Source organism: Bison bison, unplaced genomic scaffold (genome assembly GCF_000754665.1).
Source record: "Bison bison bison isolate TAMUID 2011002044 unplaced genomic scaffold, Bison_UMD1.0 scf7180017864036, whole genome shotgun sequence".
Taxonomy (NCBI): domain Eukaryota; kingdom Metazoa; phylum Chordata; class Mammalia; order Artiodactyla; family Bovidae; genus Bison; species Bison bison.
The window spans coordinates 2533097-2556737 of record NW_011494608.1 but is presented as its reverse complement, the minus strand read 5'-3'; the positions used below and the strand labels follow the sequence as shown (position 1 = coordinate 2556737).

The 23641-nt window shown below is 40.0% G+C and overlaps 1 protein-coding gene across 1 annotated transcript in view; it reads right to left on the bottom strand.

Annotated features, from left to right (window-relative positions):
- Positions 1-23641, bottom strand: part of KHDRBS3 (KH domain containing, RNA binding, signal transduction associated 3) — a 98704-nt gene that overhangs the window by 51548 nt on the left and 23515 nt on the right. Inside the window, exons 3-5 of the mRNA XM_010834805.1 lie at positions 19881-19997; positions 13800-13946; positions 2304-2443 (exon numbers count right to left, since the gene is read on the bottom strand). Of these exons, the coding sequence (XP_010833107.1) occupies positions 2304-2443; positions 13800-13946; positions 19881-19997 (404 nt within the window). The remainder of the gene's footprint in view (positions 1-2303; positions 2444-13799; positions 13947-19880; positions 19998-23641) is intronic.

Sequence of the window (23641 nt, the reverse complement as noted above, 5' to 3'; positions counted from 1 at the left end):
GTCTGTGATACGCTCAGGAAGTACTGTCAGCAATGGGCGCACTGTGAGTGCCTGTTGAAGTAAGTTGGCTGCACAGACAAGTAGGATTTGAACAGGTGAGCGGCGGAGAGAGGACTGCAGATGCAAGAACAATGTGAACAAAGGTCTGGAAGTGGGGAGCACACACATCCACCCAGGGGTGGGGCTAGGTGCTCAACACAGGGAACACGGCACAGTAATGAATAAGACCAGTTGGGAGACAGGTCTTAAGAACAGTACAGAAGGGCACTGTATGCCTCTTAGAGGAACACGAATTTAATCCTGTTTAACAAGAGCGTCTGGAAGATGTGGTGCCATGGAGTCACATGGAGGGAGGAAGCAGAGTCCAGAAGTACCCTCATGAAGGGGTTCAGTCAGCACAGCCAGCCACGACTCCATACACTAAACCACAGGCTCTGACCTGTGAACTGAACAGCAATTCTACCCAAGAATATCAACCACCAAGGCAACGGAAAAGCTTAAAATGGTAAGCAATGCATATGTTGTCATCAAGAATATTTTTTTTTTTTCATCTGGGTGGATGGAGGGGTTTCTCTAGACATTACACTCCCCGAACAGAAAGTTTCTGCCTCCCTGCCTGTTCCTAAGGTAGCATTTTCTACGTAACCGAAAACATGACAACCAGACAGTACAATGAGAGGTCTGATCTGGGGACAGAGCACCCCCTAGAGCGAGGCCTTGCCCGCGCTCTGTGCTCTCCATCCAAGGGGTAAAATGGGCCTTTGCAGGTGTGAAACTCCAAGCGGGCTCTAAATACAGGCAAGCGCTCCCCTAAGGAAGGTGGGCCAATGGCGCTGAGCAAGACAAGGGGAAGGAGAGAGAGCAGATATGGACTCAAGGCAAGGACTGCCCACAGGCCCAGAAGCTGGCAGGGTCCAGAAAAGGATTCCTGCTACCACCTCCAGGGGGAGAGCTGTCAACACCCAGGCTGTGGCCTCCTTTAGCTGACTGCAGACATCTAGCCTCCAGAGCTGTAACCAATTTCTATTGCTTAAAGCCATCAAATTGGTAGTGACTGACTGCAACAGCCACAGGAAACTAATATAGCAAATATGTAATTTTTTATGATTTCAAGTAAATTATTTAACATTAGGAGAAATGGAAATGAAAGAGATTCACCATTTACTGAACAGCTACATAAATTATTTCATTATATCATCTGCAGCAATCCTATTATTAGCCTGTTTTATAGAGAAAACCCACCTGGTACCATGCCCAGGTCTGTGTTTATTCTACACTGCAATAACACCTGTCTGTAACTGCTCTGACAGTGTGCTGATCCGCAACACCCCCCAGGGAACTGACTTGTTATTCCTCCAAATGCACTTGGTTATATGGAATACGCCTATTTAAAATTATTTCATGCAAAACTACCTGAAAAAATACATGTAGTCACTAGTAAAAAAAGAAAATCTGTGTGACTAATTTCCACGGGGTTCTTTCGAGGGCAAAAATTAAAAAATTAAAAATAATGCTCAAATAGGTTTGAGAGTCATATCTTAATCTACAGTTTGCTTCAACTGACTTGTAATTCATTAAAACATTTTTCATGTTTAAAGGGGTCATGAATCATTAGTTTGAGACAAAAATAAAATTTCAGTGTGCCTGGACGAGATCTGGAGTATCAGATACCACAGAGCAGCTACATGAAATAAAACGAGAACAGGCATGGGGGCATTTACCTGGTACCTGATACTGCTCACCACTGGAGATGTGGCACTGAACTAGCTTGATACCATGTGCACTCAAAAGGAAGCAAGCTTCCATGACGTCCACTTGTGCATCAAAGCTATTGCTTTCATTTTAAAGAATTAAGGGATTAATAACATGAAAGTGATTAAATAAACTTATTATTCATTAGCTAGTAAGTGGTACAGGTCATATTTAAGCCCAGGAATGTGCATGCTCAGTTGTGTCTGACTTTTCGTAACCCCACAGACTTTAGCCCACCAGGTTCCTATGTTCATGGGAATTTTCCAATGTTTCTATGCTTCCCAATTTTTCCTATGTTCATGGGATTTTTTCCATTGGTGTGGGTTGCCATTTCCTCCATCTGGAGATCTTCCTGATCCAGGGATTTAAACACAAGAATACTGCAGTCCAAGTGAATACTCTTAATATGATACCATATTGCCTGAAAGCATTCCCACAGGCTTTGTACCAACACGCTGGTAGACCTGCTTACCTGTTAGTAAAGAAAACAGGAAAACTGTTGCCATGACACCACATTCTAACAACAAGGCAAGTCAATTAATCACACCTACCTGGTTATTGCTGGGGTTGGTACACCTCTTGTACGTAAGGTAGGTTTCCCTCGAACCACTGGGACATCGGCATTTTCAGAACCACCATTCAAATATGTTAATTCCTGGAGCTGTGCCTGCCTGATTTCATCATTATAGTCCTACACAAAAAACAGAAGAGAGCAAAGCATTTATGACAAGAAGCAAACAATTTTTAATAGAAAAAGTGTATGAAAAATAGTTTAAAAAGATAAAATAAGATTTGAGTCTGTTGAAATGAAAATATATGAATGAATTGTTGTAAAGAGAAAAACCCAAACAGTATTTTTCCCCTAAACTAAAATTTTCTATGGTCAGCCATAACTCCTTCTCTTGGGCATACTCTCCAAGTGAAATATTTATAATAAAATTAAAATATCATGTAACTGATATATGGATATTACTATTTACAACTCAGTCAACTTGTAGTTACTAAGCATAAACGATGTGCCAACTAACACAACCCAGGGGAGCACGCATGGTTCCTGCAGCCAAGGACTCAGTCTGACAGGGAAAGGGGGAAGACAAAGAGGCAACACGGCAGCTTTACTGAAACTAAGAAGGGCATGCACACAGTTTCTTTGTACGTATTCATTTGGATATTGTTCAAGTCGCAAAATTCAGCATTTCCAAAACTGAATACATCATCTTATTCTTGAAAACCTGCTCTTACATTATTTTCAAAATATTCAACTCAGAAACTTTGGGAGTTATCCTTGATTTCTCTCCTTTCCCTAATAATATCCCCAACTCCATTCAATAATTGTCAAGAAAGACATGTAATAAACATAAGTGTGGTCTGTTTTACAATCAAAAGAAAGTTCAGGTATATATGATCAAAAAGGAAGGCCATCTAACTCAACCACGGACAGTTAAGAGTAGATTCTCTACAAGAAATGTCATCTAAGAGTGAGTGAACCAGTTACCAGAAGGGAGGCTGAAAAGTATTCTAGACAGAGGGAAAAGTATATTTTAAAATCCAGAGTAAAAGTGTGTCCAGGGAACTGAAATAAGTGCTATATGGCTAAACTACAAGAGACAGTCTGGAGTGGAAGAGTGGTCTTCAAAGTGAAAAGGAAAGCAGAAACCAAATCGAGTAAAGATTTAAGTCTTTTTAAATATAACATCAAATGTCTGGAAATTATGGTACTAAAAATTATTTAATTTAAGAAAAGGAGGTTTATATTTTGAAAATGCTATGAACAACTATGTGCCCACAAGTTAGATAACTTAGATGACACGGACAAATTCCAAGAAAGACACAAACCATCAAAACTGACGGAGAAGAAATAGAAAATACGAACAGTTAGTAACAAGTAAAAACGCTAAATTAGTACTAAAAAAATTTTTTAAAGTCCTGCAAAGAAAAGCCTAAGTCTGTGGGGCTTCACTGGAGAACTCCACAAACAATTAAAAAAGAATTAATGTGATCCTTCACAAACTTCCAAAAACTAAAAAGTAGGAGACATGTCCTCACTGATTCTATGAAGTAAGTATTGTTGGCCTGATACCAAAACCAAAGATATTACAAGAAATCTGCAAAAGAGTGTTCTTAGGAATATAGATGCAGCAGCTCTTGAAAAAGTGTTAAGAAGTCAAATCCACTAGCATGAACAATAGAAAAAGGAAATATACACACAAGAACTGAGCAGAACTTATACCAGGATTGCAAGCTTGGTTTAACCCATATGAAAATCAATTAACATAATACCATAATAATAGAATAAAGGACAAAAATCACTTAGTACTTTTAATATACCAAGAAAAAATTTGACTGAAGAATCCAACATACTTTCATTATAGAAATACCCAACAAACTAAGAAAACCCATAGCTAATACCATATTTAATGGTAAAAGACTGAAAGTGTCAGCCTAAGTCCAGGAACAAGACAGGATATATACTTCTGCCACTTTTGATTAATGGTATTCAGATTGGAAGAGAAGAAACACAATAATTTCTGTTTACAGATGGCATAATCCTATATACAGAAAAACACAAAGAATCCACAAAAACATTACAGCCAATAAAAGAGTTTAGTATAGTTGCAGGATACAAGATTAATATACAAAAATCAGTTGTATTTCTTTATAGTAACAATGAGCATTATAAGAATAAAAAAAAAAAGATTCCATTTAGAGTAGCATCAAAAAGAATAGCATACTTAGAAGTAAATTAACAAAATAAAGGTAAGATCTGTATACTGAAAAGTACAAAGTAATATTGGAATACATTTTAAAAACTCTAAGCAAAAGGAAAGATACCTCATATTCATGGATAGGAGGACTCAACATTGTTTTTATGACAGTAACTCCCCCCACCCCCCCGCAACATACACAGATGATCTACAGACTCAAGGAAATCCCTATTAAAATTCCAGCTGGCCTCTTGCAGCAATAGACAAGCTGATCCTAAAATTTACATGGAAATCCAAAGAATCTAGGATAGCCAGAACTATCTAAAGGAAGAACAAAGTTGGAGGACTGTATGCTCTGATTTCAAAAACTCCAGTAAAGCTATAGTAATCGAAACAGTATGATACTGACTTAAATAATACAGAAAGATCAATGAAATAAAACTGAGAGCAAAGATATCAAGTACAGTCAATTGATTCTCCAATAGTCTCCAACAAATGGTGCCTCAACAACTGAATATCTACATCAAAAAAATCAAGTGGGCCCTGTATTTTTGCCACAAAAACTACAAATGTTCTAATTTAGATTATGTTGATGCTTGTAGCACTATGGAATATACTAAAAACCACTGAATCATATATTTTATATGAGTAGATTTTATGCTGTGATTTATATCTCAAAAAAGATAATAAAAGGGGTGGAGGAACCTACTGGAGGCAGAAACATTAGGTGGAAGTAGTTAAGTAATCCCAGGATGTGGTAAAGATGACCTGGAGTAGGGAGGGACATGGCAGGAAGGGTGGGAAGAGGTTTAGACATGGAGTTATTTATAATGCTTAATTTTATTAGATATGGTAATATATTAGATCTTTTGTGCAGGTTGAGTCTGCAATGGTCTATAGTATATAAAAATTGAGATATTCTATAGCAATCAGATAGAGGAAATGAAAACTTAGAAGTCAAAGAGAGGGATACAGAAGTGGGCAAGGAAGAGTTACACAGGCCCCACACATTACAGAGTAGGGTGTGTCGTCAAGGCTGGCCCATGGTAGGCTCTTGGCAGAGAACCTCTGAATCTGTAGTGGGTTCTGCCTATTAAGACTGCTTCCATGTCCCTGAGGCCTGAGGTCAGGCTGTACCGACTTGGCCAGATAAATCTGTCTCAGGAACATGACCAATGGGGAATGTCTGTTGTGGCTCAGAAAGGGGGATTCTGGTGCTGGCCTCTGAGCATCTGTCAGGGGCACTGCACGTCTTTGGAACTGATCTGCAATGAAAACCCTGGACACAAGGTTCAGGGGAGCCTCCCTGGTTCAAACGAACAGTCCAGTGTCGTCACATGGGGTTGCTGGGAGAGTCAACGAGTCCTGCGTAAGTCCACTGGGAAGGGACAGCAGGAAGCCTGGGCCTGGTTTTCCCAGCTGGCTCATTTTCTCTTTGCTGAGTGCTCCTAAAGAACAGCTGAGCTCGCAGGTGGCTGTGGGCACCTCTCACGAGAATCCATCTGTAGACAGCATCGGCAGCAGGCAGGGCTGTGTGGGAACCATCACAGAGCGAGAGAAGGGCTGAAGACACCGCTCTGAACACCAACATGCAGAAGGGAGAGGACCTCACAAAGACGACAGGAAGGTGTGGCGAGAGCCCGAGAGGGACAGGTAGGTGATCACGCTACAAAAGTCACAGCAAGTCAGTGTTGCATTCACATCAATAAGAAGCCAGGCACTGACTCTGTGGGATTCACTAACTACAGAGGCAGTACTGACTTCATAATCATTTTGGTGAACAGTGAGTGAGCTAGAATTCATTCAGGTAGAATGAAGAATGAATGGGAACAAGTCCCAGATACAGTAAAGGAGCCAGCTTCTCCCAGTTGTTTGCTACAAAGAGGAAGAGAGAAGGACTACAGTCTGAAGAAGGAAGGAAGGATTTGATGACAGAAGAAATAAAGCAAATCTGAGTATGAATAAAAGACTCAGATGAGACAGTATCCTGAATTATTTCAAATTAAAATATAAAATGCTGAAGCTGAAGCTCCAATACTTTGGCCACCTGATGCGAAGAGCTGACTCACTGGAAAAGACCCTGATGCTGGGAAAGAGTGAAGCCAGGAGGAGGAGGGGACGGCAGAGGATGAGATGGTTGGATGGCATCACCAACTCAATGGACATGAGTTTGAGCAAGTTCTGGGAGATGATGAAGGACAGGGAACCCTGGCGTGTCCATGGGGTCACAAAGAGTTGGACATGACTGAGTGACTAAAAAACAAATGCTCTCTTCCTTACTTTTCAAAAGTAGAGTGCAAAAAACAACTTGTAGGAGAAAGCACTGTGAAGTAAGAAAAATAATATGGACACCAATCAAAAATGAAGCTGACATCATAACCAGCTAACACCTGCAGAGTAAGAGGAAGAAAGGTAAATGAAGAAAAATCCAAGTCGTCACCGTTAGCAGGGAGGCTAAGGCCTGAATCTAGGTTTTACTGTAATACAGGTTCTCTAACCTATCTGGGGTATCATGACCTCAGAAGTCATGTGAATCTATAGTTATTTCAACCTCTTTAAAATAAGCCTATTGACATGTTCCTTGCCATTTTACTAAAAATGTGTGATTAATAAATTATTTGTAAAGCACATTCTAAATAAAATGTGCTATGTAAATGCTAAGTATTGGCCCTACTGAGAAGTGTTAGAAAGCAGGACACAAAATTTTATGTGCTTAAAAACAGATTCAGGGAAAAAGAACATAACTGAGGCCCCATTAGAAACACATTAAAAATTAAAAAAAAAAAAATAAGCAAAAGCTTTGCTCTAAGTAAAGTTAGGTAATTTACAATGGTGCCACAAAAAGTTGAATTAAAAGCTTATTTTAAACATCATCTGTGTGAAAGTAAATTTTAAAGTACATAATGTAGTTAGGAGGGAAAACAAACAAAAAAATGGAATCTAAGTCAATCACATCTGAGGTTTAGCCTGAATTTAACCAACTGCAGAGCAGCTATGTAATTTTCGACAACTTCTTTAGACACGATGTAATTGTTTCTTCTGATGTCACACAAGACACTAGTTACAATTTTATTGGTCTTTGAAATAATGTTTTTAAATCAGTAGAGAAACCAAGTCATAGGTGGCACCTTACAGACTAAATTATTTTTACAATTTTACATTTTAAACTAGTCATTACTAAATTATCACTTTAACTCCCCATCTGAAAAGTGAAACTATCGTAACACTAACACCAACACTGTCATCAATTGTGAAGAGCAGAAAATGGATTAGAATTCTAATTAAATATGTGTAAATGGGATTTCTCTAGCCAATAAATTTAGAATCTATTTAAATGTGTTACCCTGGAGAATCAGAAAAAGTTTTTCAATAAAATCATTAAAAGTAATTTATTAAAAATTCAGTGGGTTCTTTGCCAGAAATGTACTCTTCAGATATGTTTGCCAAAATATGCTAATATTTATGTTCAAGGTTAATCCTGGGATCGGTGTTTGAATAATAATCTGTAAGAAATAAATGTTCATTATCTGAAGACTAATTAAATAGATTCTAAAACATGCATATAAAATATTATGCAGACATTAAAAAGAATGAGGCAAAACCGCATATGCTTATATGGACAAAGGTACAAAACAACCCATTAAAAACAAAGGTTACAAGTGAGCACGGGACTTGCAGGGTAACTGAGGAGTTTATCAAAGCTCTTCCATAAAAAGCAACAATAAAAGCTGACTGAATAGTTAAAAACAATTTTAGGACTCTGGAAACTTATTGAAGGGATACAATAAATGGAAAATAAAATAAATCTGTTTGTGAAAAACTGCTAAGTCTCAGGTAAGAACGGGGGGAGCCTGTGGTGATTTTGTCTGAGGATGCTTCCATCCCTCCTCCCAGCCCAGATGACGCGTGAGTTCCACTAGGATGGTAAACCACAAAAACCAGAAGGAGGCGGTTCACTCAGCTGCAAAGCACGAACGAAAACGCTTCACATCCAGCAGCACTGCCAATATCAGCAGCAACTGGGAGTGAATGACCAGAGAAGACCAGTCAGCAAGTCTAATCATCAGGTTTGGGCTGGCGCGAGCAACAAACAGAAAGATTGGCAGATTAGCCAGAAGTTTACCAGCCATGGGGAGCTTTGATAGCTCTCTGCCTGACAGTGTGTGTCCACGCAAAGGGGATACAAGGACTCCTGGCAGAAAGTAAAAGCCAGGGCGGACAGGAACCTGACTGTACTCCCCAGTGACAGCCAGTTCCATCAGCAGAGGGTGAAAGCCCTACAGACACAGGTTTTGAGCACAACCTCTGACAACTCACTGGTCGATCTCTCAGCAATGCTAACCCAGAGAAAACTCCTAGAAGGCCAGGCTTGAGAATAACATTGAGAAAAAAAAAATTAACAAAACTTTAGACCATGAAGGAGACAGACTGCAGTTTCAGTCCAATTAAATTATTAAAGAAAAGAAAAGAAAAAACCTGCAACAACAACCCTCTGGGAAAAAATGAATCGGAATCAGACTCATTGCAAAACATTACCTAAAACATGGTGTTCTCACCAATAACCTAAGAGATGTGTAAACAAAGGAAAATGTCACCCATGGCCAGGGCAGGAAGAAACTTCCCAGGAGAGGACCCAAATCTGGACTAGCAAAAAAAGATTTTTAAAAACCCCAAATAACCATAACTTCAGATATGCAGATGACACCACCCTTATGGCAGAAAGTGAAGAGGAACTCAAAAGCCTCTTGATGAAAGTGAAAGAGGAGAGTGAAAAAGTTGGCTTAAAGCTCAACATTCAGAAAACGAAGATCATGGCATCTGGTCCCATCACTTCATGGGAAATAGATGGGGAAACAGGGTCAGATTTTATTTTTTGGGGGCTCCAAAATCACTGCAGATAGTGACTGCAGCCATGAAATTAAAAGACACTTACTTCTTGGAAGGAAAGTTATGACCAACCTAAATAGCATTTTCAAAAGCTGAGACATTACTTTGCCAACAAAGGTCCGTCTAGTCAAGGCTATGGTTTTTCCAGTGGTCATGTATGGATGTGAGAGTTGGACTGTGGCGAAAGCTGAGCCTGAAGAATTGATGCTTTTGAACTGTGGTGTTGAAGAAGACTCTTGAGAGTCCCTTGGACTGCAAGGAGATCCAACCAGTCCACTCTAAAAGAGATCAGTCCTGGGTGTTCTTTGGAAGGAATTATGCTAAAGCTAAAACTCCAATACTTTGGCCACCTCACGCAAAGAGTTGACTCATTGGAAAAGACTCTGATGCTGGGAGGGATTGGGGGCAGGAGGAGAAGGGGACGACAGAGGATGAGATGGCTGGATGGCATCATCAACTCGATGGACATGAGTTTGAGTGAACTCTGGGAGTTGTGATGGACAGGGAGGCCTGGCATGCTGCGATTCACAGGGTCGCAAAGAGTCAGATACAACTGAGCGACTGAATTGAACTGAAAGTTACTTAGAGGAGTTCATCAGAAGATTTGAGATGGCACAAGAATGAATCAGTGAACTTGGAGGTAAGTCAACTAAAAGTGTTCACTCTGAAAAACAGAGAAAAGCAGACGAAGGAAAATGAGTCTGAGATATCTCTGGGGCACCATCGAATGTACCAACATACACATAATGGGAATCCAGAGGTTGAGGGCGTAAGGGAGGAAGAGTAAGGTGGGAAAAAAATCTAAAGGAACAATGGCTGAAAACTACCCACGTCTGAAGAAAGACATAAACCCACATATCCACAAAAGCTTAATGAACAAGAAAGATAAACACGTACACCAAAGCCAAATTGTTGAAAATCAAAGAGAAAGTCTGAGTAGCAGCAAGAGAAAAACAACAGATCATGTACAGAACAAAATAATTAATGATTCTTTCCATCAAAAATAGTGGAGGTTATAAAAGAGATGAATGGTCTTTTACTACCTAACCACCAATCAAAAAATACATACAGGTATAATTCAGAGATATTGTGGGTTTGGTTCCAGACCACTGCAATAAAGCAAATATTGCAATAAAGAAAGTCATACAAAATTTTTAGCTTCTCAATGCCTAGAAAAGTTATGTCTAACACTATACTATAGTCTATTAGCATGCAATAGCACTGTGTCTAAAAAAAAATGTACCTACCCTAATTAAAAAATATTTTATTGCTAAAAACTGCTAATCATTATTTGAGCCTTCAGTGAGTCCCAGAAGTAATAGTAGTAATAGAGATCACTGATCACAGATCACCATAACAAACACAAAATTAATTTTTTTAAAAGTTTGAGATACTGTAAGAATTACCAAAATGTGACAGAGACATGAAGTAAATAAATGTTATTGGATAAATGATGCCAACAGACTTGCCTGACACAGGGTTGTCACAAACCTTTAATTTGTAAAAAACATAGTATCTCTGAGGCATAGTAAAATGAAGTGCAATAAAAAAAAGTATGCTTGTAAACTAAACTTTAGGATATCGGTGAAATAAAGACATTTTGAGAAAAAAAGAACAATTTTACTAGCAGACCTATGTTACAAAAAAGACTAAAGGAAGTCCTTCAGGCTGAAAAGAAGCAACATCATATCATATGGCAATTATATCTGTATAAAGAAATGAACAGCACCAAAAGTAATAAATGTGTGTGTTACTGTCTATATAAATACTGTACTACAAACCAATATCACCCACAATTATAGATGTAAAAATCCTTAAACTATTAATAAGCCAAACCCAGCAACATATAAAAAGGACTATATATCAAGTTGGTTAAATCCTAAAACCAAGTAGGATTTAACCATGGACTGCACGGTTGGCTTGACATCTGAAAATCAACTATGCAACACACTAGGATTAACAGAATAAAGGAGAAAAAACACATGATCATCTCAATGGACAGAAAAAAAACATCTGGCACAATCCAATACCCATTTGTGATAAAACAAAAACAAAACCAAAAAAGCTCTTAACAACTAGAAACAGAACTTCAACATGATAAAGGGTTGCAATAAAAAAGACCCTACAGCTAATATCACACTTACTAGTAAAAGACTGAAAACAAGAAAAAGATTTCTATCTTCACGTCTATTCAACAAAGCATTGAAAAAGTTCTAGTTAGTGCAATAAAGAAGACAATAAGATTAATAAAAAATGAAAGGCATCAGATAGGAAAGGAAGTAAAGCTTCTTTATTCACAGATCACATGTCCTTGTGGGCATCCACACTCTGAATCAGTGTGGGCATCCACACTCTGAAACTAGCACACACATCCAGCAAGGTCAAATAAGATCGGCTCCATTTTTATACACCAGCAACCATCTGAAAATGAAATTTAGAAAAACAGTTCCATTCACAGTGACATCAAGAAGTATATAATACTTACAAATTTAACAAAAGAAATGCAAGACTTGGATTCTGAAAACTATAATAAAACACAGCTGAGAAAAAATTGTAAGTATCTTTTAAAAAACAGAGAGACATTTCAAGTTCATGGACAGAAGATGTAATACTGTTAAGATGGAAATTATCCCCAAGTGATCTTCAGGTTCTATTGTATCAAAACCCTAAGAAAAAAAATTTTTTTGGTAGAAATCCACAAGCTAAATGTAAAAGAAACATAAAAGTGCAAAGCAGCCAGAAAAGACAAAACAACTGAAAAAGAATAACACAGTTGCAGAACTTACACAACCTGGATTTCAAAATCTGCTCTAAGGCTGAAGTAATTAAGAGCATGGTCCAGGCATAAGGACAGGTATATTAATCAACTGAACAGAACTGAGAATCCTGAAATAAATTCATACATTTATATGCAGTTAATTTTCAATACTGGTGCCGAGAATCCAACAGGAGTAGAATTGTCTTTTTAGTATATGGTGCTGGGACTACTGGATACCTACATAGAAAAAGATAAATTTAGATGCTGAATCTAATGCCATACACAAAAATTAACTTTGAACGGATCACAGACTTAAATCAGAGAGTTAATACCATAAAATGTTAAGAAGAAAACACAACAGAAATTCTTTGTAACTTTGGGTTAGGCAAAAGAGTCTTCTGGCCTGCTCAGGTTCAAGGGGAAAGAAGTTGGAACCTATGCCTTGGTGGAAGAGTGGAAACAGGGCGGAGGTCTGCCGCTGCCGCCTCTGGAAACAGAGTCTCTCCTGCTTGGCTAAGCCGGCACCCCCCAGTCCACACTGAATGACCAGGAAGGGAATAAACCCCTCCTTCCTCTTGTCAGAGTTGCAGTTTTAAAGTCATTTATATCAGTATCTGATTCTAACCTGTCTCTCCCATTACATAAGCCCCATAAGGGCAGGGGCTATGTCATTTATTGGTTTACACGTGTCTATCAAATAGAAAGCACTCAAAAACTTTGTTTTTAAACTAAATGAATAATAGGATCATCTTAACTGGCTTGACGGAACCAATAAAAAGTTAACTATATTAAGTTCCCAAATTAAAGTACTTAATCCAATCTTATGCCCTGGTTCTTCCAAGGCAGTCATGATTTATAACATGCTTTCCTATAAATATGACAGTTTCCTCACAGATAATGTAATCATGACACAGGCTGCAGTATGCAAGTCAATCTACTGCATCTGCTGAGCACAATCTGACCCCAGACAGCTGTTGGCGGAGGCGACAGTTTCTCTACAGTAAACTGTCTGAAGAGGTTCGATTTCTATTTTTTTTTAATCTAGACAGGTCCAAGTTTTTGTTTTTTAAATCTAGAACATGCAAATTATACAGAAGGCCTGCATTAACCTTGTAGTGGAAACAAGGATATATTCTCTTTAAAATTCTCAGCAACATCAAGGTGTCTGAAGAGCATTAAAAGACCACCCACTGTTAACAAAACATAAACGTCTGCACAGCACCCTTCCTCTCTGTGCTCGTCTGCTCGTGTCCATCACCCTAATCACGCTACAAAAAAATCGTCTGCATCCATCCCTTCCCTAAACCACACAGCCTCGAGGCCGGGGCTGTACTCATCTCGCACCAGCTCCAAGCACAGCGCCCAGCTCGTGGCCGGCACCAACGAGCTCATGCTGCATAGCAATGAACCTGTGAGGTGACTTCAGTGTCACAAAAAGGCTTAGGACCTGCGACCCAAAACACACACCACTGACTGCTCTTCACCATTCTTGCTGGGTCACCCGAGCTGTATTGCCTCATCTCTTTCAAGATCCCTAGCCTCACAGAAAAAGAAGGAATGATGCCAAGTAGTTCACAGGGACACTTTAGCAGATCAAGCACTATGCAAATAACAATTACTGATAAGAATTATCCAGGATTTTAAACAAAGGGAGGACTTTCAAGTACCAATTAATTATCAAGAAACACTGTACTAACTGGAATGAGGAACTTTTTGATTTCTTCCAGAGCATGTCCCATCCGGGCATAGGCTTCTGCTGGGGGTGCAAAAACTTCAATGAGAACGTGGAGATCATCATTGAGATGGAAGTACTTTGCTTCTCCACTTTTCCTCAACTCTTCTTCCTGAAGAAAGAAAACTCATGTTTAAAAGGGTGTCATTGTAAGAAAAGAAAATAAAAACTACCAAGTTTATTTCACACATGGTGGTCCTAAAGATTCACTCAGCAGCAAATACCACCCGAGGAAGTACATTTAAAACATGTACATGATTCTGGCATTCCCAGGGCCTTTATGGAGACTCCACAGGCTTCCTGCTGCATGGGAGGAAGCCTCAAGTCCTGCCTCTGGCCCAGGAGTCCTCCTGCTGTCTAGCCAAGGCCACGCATGCCGGCTGACTCTCTTCACCGTCCCAACTCCCAGGCCTTGCTGGCTCACCCCGCCCAGGCACCACAGAGAACTCCTCTATGCTCCTCTTGACTCTCTTCACCAACCCCCATACCCCCGCCCCGGCCTTGCTGGCTCACCCCCGCCCCAGGCACCGCAGAGAACTCTTCTGTGTTCTTCAAACTGGCCTCACAACCAGGCCTGTGTCTGAGCTGGTTACACTGTGCGTTTACCGCTAATATCTAAAATACTTTACTGTTGGTCCATTTTCTAATCTCTCCCACTTAAAGTGGTTGCCATGGAGCAGAACCCATGGTTGTCTTGTTTTACTGCATGCTTCTTTGTCTAGAAAAGCGCTTGGTAGATAGTAGATGCTTAATGAATATTTCTGAATGAGTAGGTAAATATTATTCATTTTTATGTTCATTTGCTCATTCATATATTATTTCAAAAAATATTTCCACATGCCAAACCCTACACTCATCTGAGAAGAAAACTGTGAATAAAATAAACGAAAAATTTTTTATGATTTTATTTAATTATGAGAAACATTAAAAAAAATTTGGTTGATACAATGAAATTCAGGGTAAGAAAATAGGTGGGGGGGTGGGGCACTCAGATCATAAAGGACTCATATCACTAACTTTGCTTCGTGAGCTTTTTCAACAAGCCTTCATTAGAGCAACAATTACAGAATCAGATTCTTCTAACAGTCTTTGTTCTCAACATTAAGATCAGACAGACACAGAAAGATTAGTAGGAACCTACAACCGGAGAGATTTCCAAAAGGCAGGAATCCCTGCAAGCCGCTCCAAAAAACCTACCCTGTAAGAGAGAGAGCCCAGGGATTCCTGACACACCACCTGCTGGTCCTGGCATTAACCAAGAGGCCAAAGAGGCACACACAACCTGGATCTAAGGCTCCAACTTTTGTTAGTTAACTAATTTGAATTCTCATGAAGAAATGCAATCAAAATACAGAGCATGAAAAGGGCAGGGGACCTGGAGCCAGACAGACCTGAATTTTAGCCACGCTGGTCAACATGGGTGTGAGTCTGAACAGATCATATGTAATCCAACACTTAATTTGCAAAATCAACTTGGTGTCAGGGCTTCCCTCATAGCTCAGCTGGTAAATCATTTGCCTGCAATGCAGGAGACCTGGGTTCGATTCCTGGGTCAGGAAGATGCCCTGGAAAAGGAATGGCAACCCACTCCAGTATTCTTGCCTGAAGAATCCCATGGACAGAGGAGCCTGACAGGCTACAGTCCATGGGGTCACAAAAGTCAGACTCGACTTAGCAACTAAACCACCACCACTAAACCACTGTATGTATATGAATACCCTGGTGCTCAGACGGTAAAGTGTCTGCCTGCAATGCAGGAGACCCAGGTTTGATCCCTGGTTCGGGAAGATCCCCTGCAGAAGGGAATGGCAACCCACTCCTGCTTTCTTGCCTGGGACATCCCTTAGACAGAGGAGCCTGGCAGGCTACAGTCCACGGGGTCACAGAGTCAGACATGACTGAGAAACTCTGGCGATGTACATGAGTGCAGGCCCGCTGAGATGACTAAAAAGGCCGCTTGGGTGAAGGCTGGCAGAGGAGATGGTGCACACAGTGCCCAGGACGCTGCCTTGCGTGCGGCAGGTACTCGGGAAACGCTAGTTTCCTTCACATTTATGGAAAGTGGACCAGAGAATGAAAGAAAAGAAAAAAATTATTTGAAGGGAGAGCAAATATAAGCTAACTATGCATTTCCTTCAAAATCTGTCAAGTGTGAAAAGGACTGTTCTTTATGCCACTGGCGGACTAGTTCTTGTCCCAATCAGAATATTGTCATTATTTGATCTGACACTCTGACTTTCAAAGTTGAGGTCTTAAAAACTGGATTGTGTGCCCAGTAGTTCATCTTTGAAAACATGAACTACTGAAGTAAACATTTCTTATCTTTTTCTAATAATGGCACCAAGCTAATGCTTTTAATGAGATTATAATTGTTGATTCAGAGGCAAACATTTTAATTTCTATTACAAACTGAAGCTGGAACTGGGAGGCTTTCTGATCATAACCACAGCTGTCCTGCAACTCCACAGAGTGAGCAGTTATTACTGGGTTTCTTCTTGGGTTAATGATGAGAGGCAATACTCCGTTTAGGGAAGAACACAGACTTTATTGAGTTCTGCATTGAAACCCCAAATCCAACAACTGGTCAGGCTATTTTATCTTTATCTTGAAGAGGTGATTTTAAAATGAAAAATAATAATGTAGTACCTACTGCTCAAAGGGTTGTTATAGTAATAAAGTAGCCATCATAATAGTCATTAGGAGTTATTAGTAATAAAGGTGTTAGAGTCATTCAAAAGACATCAGAAGTCTTTAGAATTATGCTTAGCATAAAACAAGCACTCAAATGATAAATATAGTAATGATAACTATTATAACATAATGATAGTATTAATTATTGTATTATCCTATAACATAGATGATGTGGACAAAACATTCAGCATGTCTGGCACAAACTGAAGGCTCAAGAGACCATAGCATTTTAGTGATTATTATGCTACATAACCAGTTGATACGTGTCAGTAATGAATCCTACAATTTTATCAATACAGCAAGTACAAGAAGAAAATGAATTATGTTCACATTAGAACTTTAATGATGAACACTATGAAAATCTAAAAGGATAGGATTGTAATACTAGGGAATGGAAATGTCTTTAGAAATAAACATTATTAATGGAGGACTTCTGTAAAGTAAAAATCAATAAAAAGGATAAACTGAAGTTAGGCAGTGAGGATCTGACTGCTACCTGGCAGATGGGACACATCTGTCGCTGAAACAATCACTGTGGTTACTGTCAGGGAGACGCTTCTGAAGGTGTAAGCCATGGACCACGTGGCACAGTATGATGGGCGAGAAGGAGACGAGGTGGGCAGGGTAGGGTGAAATGGGCTCTTTCTACTGCATTGAAGAGTTCAAAGACGGAAATGGCAGACTCAGGACTTGACATGATCAGTTCAAGGCCCAAAGAGCAGAAGTATCCCAGAAAGTTTCCCTGCTGTGGTCACAGGCTGCTGGAGCCAACAGACCAGGCAGAGTTTGGGCATGTATAGCTGAATGACCAGCAGACTGCCAGCCATCCCTATGGGGGACTAAGGACAGTGTCTGGAGGACCACGAAACCCTGAGAGCTGGATGGGCAACATCTGGAAGGATTCGAGTAACTCTGAGTACAAACACTAAGTCCCACTGAGCCTTCCACACTGGCAAAAGCCTGTCTCAAACAGCCAAGGAAGCTGCTTAAAAGGAGATGACAATTCTCATGCTTTCCTTCTACTACCCTTTATCACCTCCTGGCCCAAGATTGGATCCCCGCCCACCCCGGGGATGCAGAAAATAACAGAGCTGAGCTAAATCTAGAGGAGAAGGTTGCATGAGGACAGCAGCTGTAGGACTCCTGGTGTGTGTGTACTAAACATTTACTCCCAGCCTTTTCAACAAGGATCTGGGACCTTTTACTATAATAAGCGTACGCTGAAAAGGAGAAATACTCATACAGTTTGAGGATGAACAGACTCGATTCTGAGCAAATGCTGCTCTGCTGAAGGCCACCAATGAGACTGGGGTTTATGGGATCAAGAGATAAAGTGCTTCTGGTGCCGGTCCCCTATCAGTGGGCTCAGTAGACTATGCTACGTCCTCAGCTCCCAGGTGCCTTGATGGGATGTAAACTATCAGCATGTGAAGAATCCCCATACTGACCCACTGACTGATGTATTCAAGGACACAGAAAGGAGATTTGTGAAGGGGTGATACCTGGTCTGGGAAAGAGGCCCAAGTGTGTAGTAACAGGGAGTCCCACGCGATGCGGAGCATGGCCTCTGTGACCAGGTAGCCCAAGGGACCCACTGCAACAGATGTCAAAGCACCTCACTCCCAGCCCCCTCAGTGCTACTCATGAACGTGACTGCACCACACGGACTGCCCTCAAAAAGGATTCCTGGCTCCTGTCACTGCTGCCTGTCTAACATGCCAGTAGCAGAGAACAATCACCAGCCCTTAAACTGGCCGCAAGATCTGGGAGGACCACCGAGCGTGGTTAGTGAGCTGACACGGTTTAGGATGCCTCTGATTATACCCAGCCAGGCACTTGCTCTTTGGACGTACAATGGCTGAGGACTTGCCTCCCCTGCTTCCTTCTTCCTGTAAAACCATCTGTGGACTCCCTGATCACTGGCACAGAACATTGCTTCTCAACAAGGAAGGCCCTTAATAACAAATAAGCAGCACAAAGTTGATGGGTTTCACTGGTCATATCATGGACTTCATTACCAGATGGCCTTCCTGAAAACTTAAGTAAGACATCAGCATAGATGGGATACTTCCCAGTAAGACACACACAGTTTCTGACCAACTGACCCATATATGGTTCCACGTTCTCCACCTGCCAGAACAGGTGAGTCAGGGAATCAGAGGAACATCTTTTGTCGACAGTGATGTTTCGTGAGCAGTTCAGCTGACCTAGCGTGCATCAGAATCCCTTAAACACCTATTGAAAGTTCATTTTGAGGTTCTACCAAAACAGGCTGGGGCATGGGACTCTATTTTTAAACAGTATCTCATATGACTGTGATATGTAGCCATGTTTTAATAAAGTAATATAAACTCCACTAATAAACCTAGATAATAGATTTAGGTTCTCTGAATCTCACTTTTCTGACATAAAATAAGAAAAATATTATGTATCTGTCATCATTTTTCCAAGGATAACATGCAGTAATAATACATGTAAGATGGTGCACAGAGTACCTGACTCACAGTGGCTTTTAAATAAACAAATGGTGGCTTTTTTTTTAATTATAAAAGCTATTGTTTAGACGGACTTTTTTGTAAGGAGGCTGAATTTTGTTTAAACATGCTTTTTGTCTGACACAATAATTGTTCAACATTTCATGGAAAGTGATCACTGAAGGCGGATTTCATTCTCAATAATATAAATCTTTCAATAATGAGAGAACAACAAAGTAATAATAGGACAACATAAGTGATACCACATTATGAAATGTGAACATTTCGTTTAGAATTGTTATATTTAAGAAAGTGATCAATAAAAATAATTCAGTAATTTTAGTTTATTAAGAAAAGAGGCAGTCATGTGAATACATCCAAGTAGAACAACTATGTGTCAGGTTAGGAAGCAATAAACAAAACATTTATGATCAATTTTAACTTGATAAAAAATGCATGGGGTAACAAAAGAAGGGCAAAAAGAGCAAACAAAAGCATATACTTTAAAAACTCAACAATATGAAACACAGGCATAGAAAAAAGACCCAAAGAAATTAATCTAAAATGCAAATAGTGAAGCTGAGACTTTAGAGAACTTTTCTCATGATAATTTCAATAAAACTGCACTTTCTAGAAGGTATTGTGTCTACTATTTCACTCCATAAATTAAAGTAATAGTCACAGATTTTGGTTTAAGATACTACATATTCTGAAACTGGCCTGAGTGACCCAACTTTCTGAATAGTGTCACAAATATATTACCATATGTAGCATTTTCATATAATTTACTTGGGACCCTAGTTAGCTTACACCGTGGCTGATCTGAAAGTACATTATATAACTTGACTGAACCAGGAGCCATTGTTTACAATAAGCTTTACCTTCGCCTTGTCTCTCATGGAGCCTTTTCCAAGGATGGACATTTTTGTCAAGGTTTCTTCTTGTAAACGCTTCAGAGAATTTCCACGTGGCCCCAAAAGTTTTCCCACAAAGTTGAACTAGGAAAAAAAAAAAAAAAAACCAATTTGTAATATTCATATCTGAAGAAAGCAATTTATTTTGTGAATTTCGGGAGACACTGCAGTGGTACTGCAGTACGCTGCACATCACTGATTAATGACAAATAATTTCAGTTCCTGCTATAGCATCACCCTATAACGTTTCCCACAAACTGCATAAACAGGGCTAAAAAATACATAATTTAAAACAACATGTACTTCTTCCTAGCAAGTCACTCCAGTGGTGAGTGTATTTCCTATAACTGTAAGTGAAGTTAATTCCCAGAATTCCTCAGTTGCCATCCTGACAATTTCAACACCCATTCAGTACCAACCACGAGCAGGCTGGGGGAAACAGTCCCAGGTGTCTTGTAAGGTGCTCTGAACGGGCACCACGAGCGCCTGCATCCTTCCCCCTTCATTAATCAGCACTGAGTGCTTGGTCTGGGTGTCCACCCATCCAGTCAGCCTAGGTGCCTAGGGCTCCCCTTAACAAGCAGAGTAGCAGTGAATTAATCAGGAGTACTACAGACTGAGGACTGTAAAACCTGGCTATCCCATTTTTCTGCTGAGAGACCCTGGCTCAGGGTAACCAGGCCCTGGTACTCTCATCTGTGAAATGGGAATCATAAATGGCAACAGGACCTCCCCTCACAGGGCTATTCTGAGGATTAAATGGGTCCACAGAAATAAATAATTTAAAATAGTGCATGGCACATAATAGACAATAGATACAACTGAATGAATTAATTACTGTTAGGAATTTTACATAACTTTTAAAAGCCTTATGGTAATTAAGAATCCTGTGTGCTTTCAAATAGAAAATCAGCCCTATTTACCAAGAGAGAAACATCTCTTTGGCAAGATTGTTGATTACAAACTTATGGAGTTGCAGCTTTGGTATCAGCCACATTCCAGGAGTTACACCACTGCTGTGCAGTTGCTGTTTTTTAAGACAAAATCATTTCCAATGTCTCTATGGTAATTGAAGCAATTTTCCTGAAATACGTACTTTTAAAAAAATCAAAATGGTACTTTTTTCCTTGCCCACTTTCCATCTTATTGGTCTTTAACAAAAACTACATTCTCTATTTTTAACCTTTACATGTAATTACTTTTTGTTTTTTAAAATTTAAATAAGTTACTTAAAAACTATAGAGGTGAAATGTACAGAGTTTAAAATATCAAATAATACTACAAAGTGGGGGGAAGAAATCAATGTCTCAACCCACTCGACCTTATTCTTGTTCCCCATTGTCTCTGCTTTATCTTTCTGGAAATTCTCCTATTTGGACACTGGGCCTCCTGATTAGGGTCTAAGTTTCTCTTATTCCTCCTCCTTCCTTCATCTCTCTGTTTTACTTTCAGGGAGATTTAATTATATTTCCTACACATCCACTGTTTTTTTTCATTTCTGCTATCAAATATTTTAACTACCAACAGTATTTTCTTACTCTGGTTCCTTCTTTATGGCATTTTAAAAATACTTTATGGAAGTGGTGTGAGTCCTTATCTTCCTGAGGCTGTAATGGCACTAGGTGCCCCACCCCCACACCGGGGAGCTTCTAGGAACATATGTGTGTCTTTCACTGATGCCTCTTACCCTTTACATTTGGAGAATTTATTTCCTGCTACATTATGGCTTTTCCTCACATGACTGGTCACCCTCTGCTTTTTGTTTTTAAAATTTTTAAATTGAAGCTAAAACACTAACTGGACTTTCTGCTTTTGTACATGTGTGCAATCTGACAACTGCATGTAACAATTCACTGCGACACAGCAGCCCGGTTTTATCATCCAAAGCTACTCAAACATCAATGTCCGCATTTCTCTTCTTTTGTGCTAGGCATTTCCCTGAATAGGAACTCCCTAATTTCCTAGGAGGAGGAACATGGAGAATCTTGCTATGAAGCACAAACACCTCTACTTAAAGGGATACTTCCTCATCTTCAGTGCACACCTCCTGGCAGCCCTGAGCCCCATCCATCTGGGTCTCAGAGCCAAAGCATCTCTTGCTCAGACTCTCAGGAAGTCTCCCATCCCCTGTGAGGGTGAGAAGGGCGGATGCCAGGTTTGCTCAGCTGGGAAGAGCATCCAGGGGTCTAATAACCTCCACGCAGAGACTTTCCACCACGTCCTCTCTTGTCAGTTCTACCCCGTCAGTGTAGCTCCACAGTAACTGCTATCTACGATTCCCGAGTCTTCTTGAGGTTTTCCACACTAATAAGCATCTTTTTGGTTGCTTTCTCCTCCCCTGCAAGCTCAGGATTCTGCTTTCTCTGGTCTCCTAAATCATCACCACTTATCCATTTATTTTGCAACCACCAAATTTTACTAACATCGTTTAACTAAAGTTGCCTCACACTCCCATTCTTACCTTCATAGGTCTGTGCCGTTTTCATTCATTTATATTCATTTTTGCAGTTTTCAAGGAGAGCATAAAAATGAGTGTTCAAACAGCCACATTTACATCACGTCTGTAATAGTTAAATATCTCCCAATTAATAAACTTAAGGGAACCTTACAAAGCATCCAGCGCAAATACCGAATTTCACACTGAGGCAATGGAAGTCCATGGAACATGACTCACTCAAGTCACTTGACAATACATCAAACCATGAGATTCCAGCACTCCTCTTACAGGCCCTGTGCTCCCAGGGACCAGCCTCGGGTAAGACGCATTCAGGCAACCGTCCCTTCTGCCCGCCCCTCCCCACTCTGCCAACGTCCCTCGTCCCTCACCTTCCTGGCCTCGTCCACTCTCCGTCCAAGGTCTGACCACCGGGACATCTGCAGGCCTTGGGCTCAGCACGCTCTCTGTCACTTCAGCCCTTCCCTGAGCTTCTAGAAATCCTCCCAAATAAATTCTGTCCTTCCAGAAGCCAGGTTCTATTTTCTACTTGATGACTGTACTAGTAAGACAGACAGTAAGACCCTCGTACACATTAGTCTTTATTTTTATTAATGATTCCATTTGTGCACAGATCTGAATACAAGGTGAAAGTGTTACATCCAAGATCAATGATTTTTCCCCAGATGCCAATTATTATATGACAAATATACTATCATATTACAAATGTTACAACTGTAAATAATAAACTTTTCAAATGATTATAAAGATGGTAAACCAGCACAGAGTATATCTGAGTTTTACCACACAACCTATAAGATCCAATAATTATGTTCTTCCTCAGTAAAGATCAAGGAAGAACTAGCTTTAATTGATCCAAACTATATTTGTGACATGACACTGTTTCATGGGGAACAATTAATAGTGAAGCTGTCATTTCATAAACAACTAAGACTCAAGAACATGTCACTGTCTCCATTAAAAGGTTTCCCTTAATTGGGTGCTCACCAAAAAGTTGATTAGTCTAACAAAGGGATGCTTTGTTGACCTCTAACTCAACACTAAAACTGAACTTGTAATCCCTGCCAATGTAGCATCAAACACATTATTTTTCCCAGAAAATGGCACTACCATCCATGCGGGAGCCAGAAACCTAACAGTCATTCCATGAGGGCAGCAATGAGGCCTTTTGTAGTCACTGCTCCAACACCCTTGCAGAGAGGGCATTTAATCAACGTCCAGCGAATCAATTAATGGTAGCAATGTCACCTCCGAGATCTCTCTGAAACCTGCC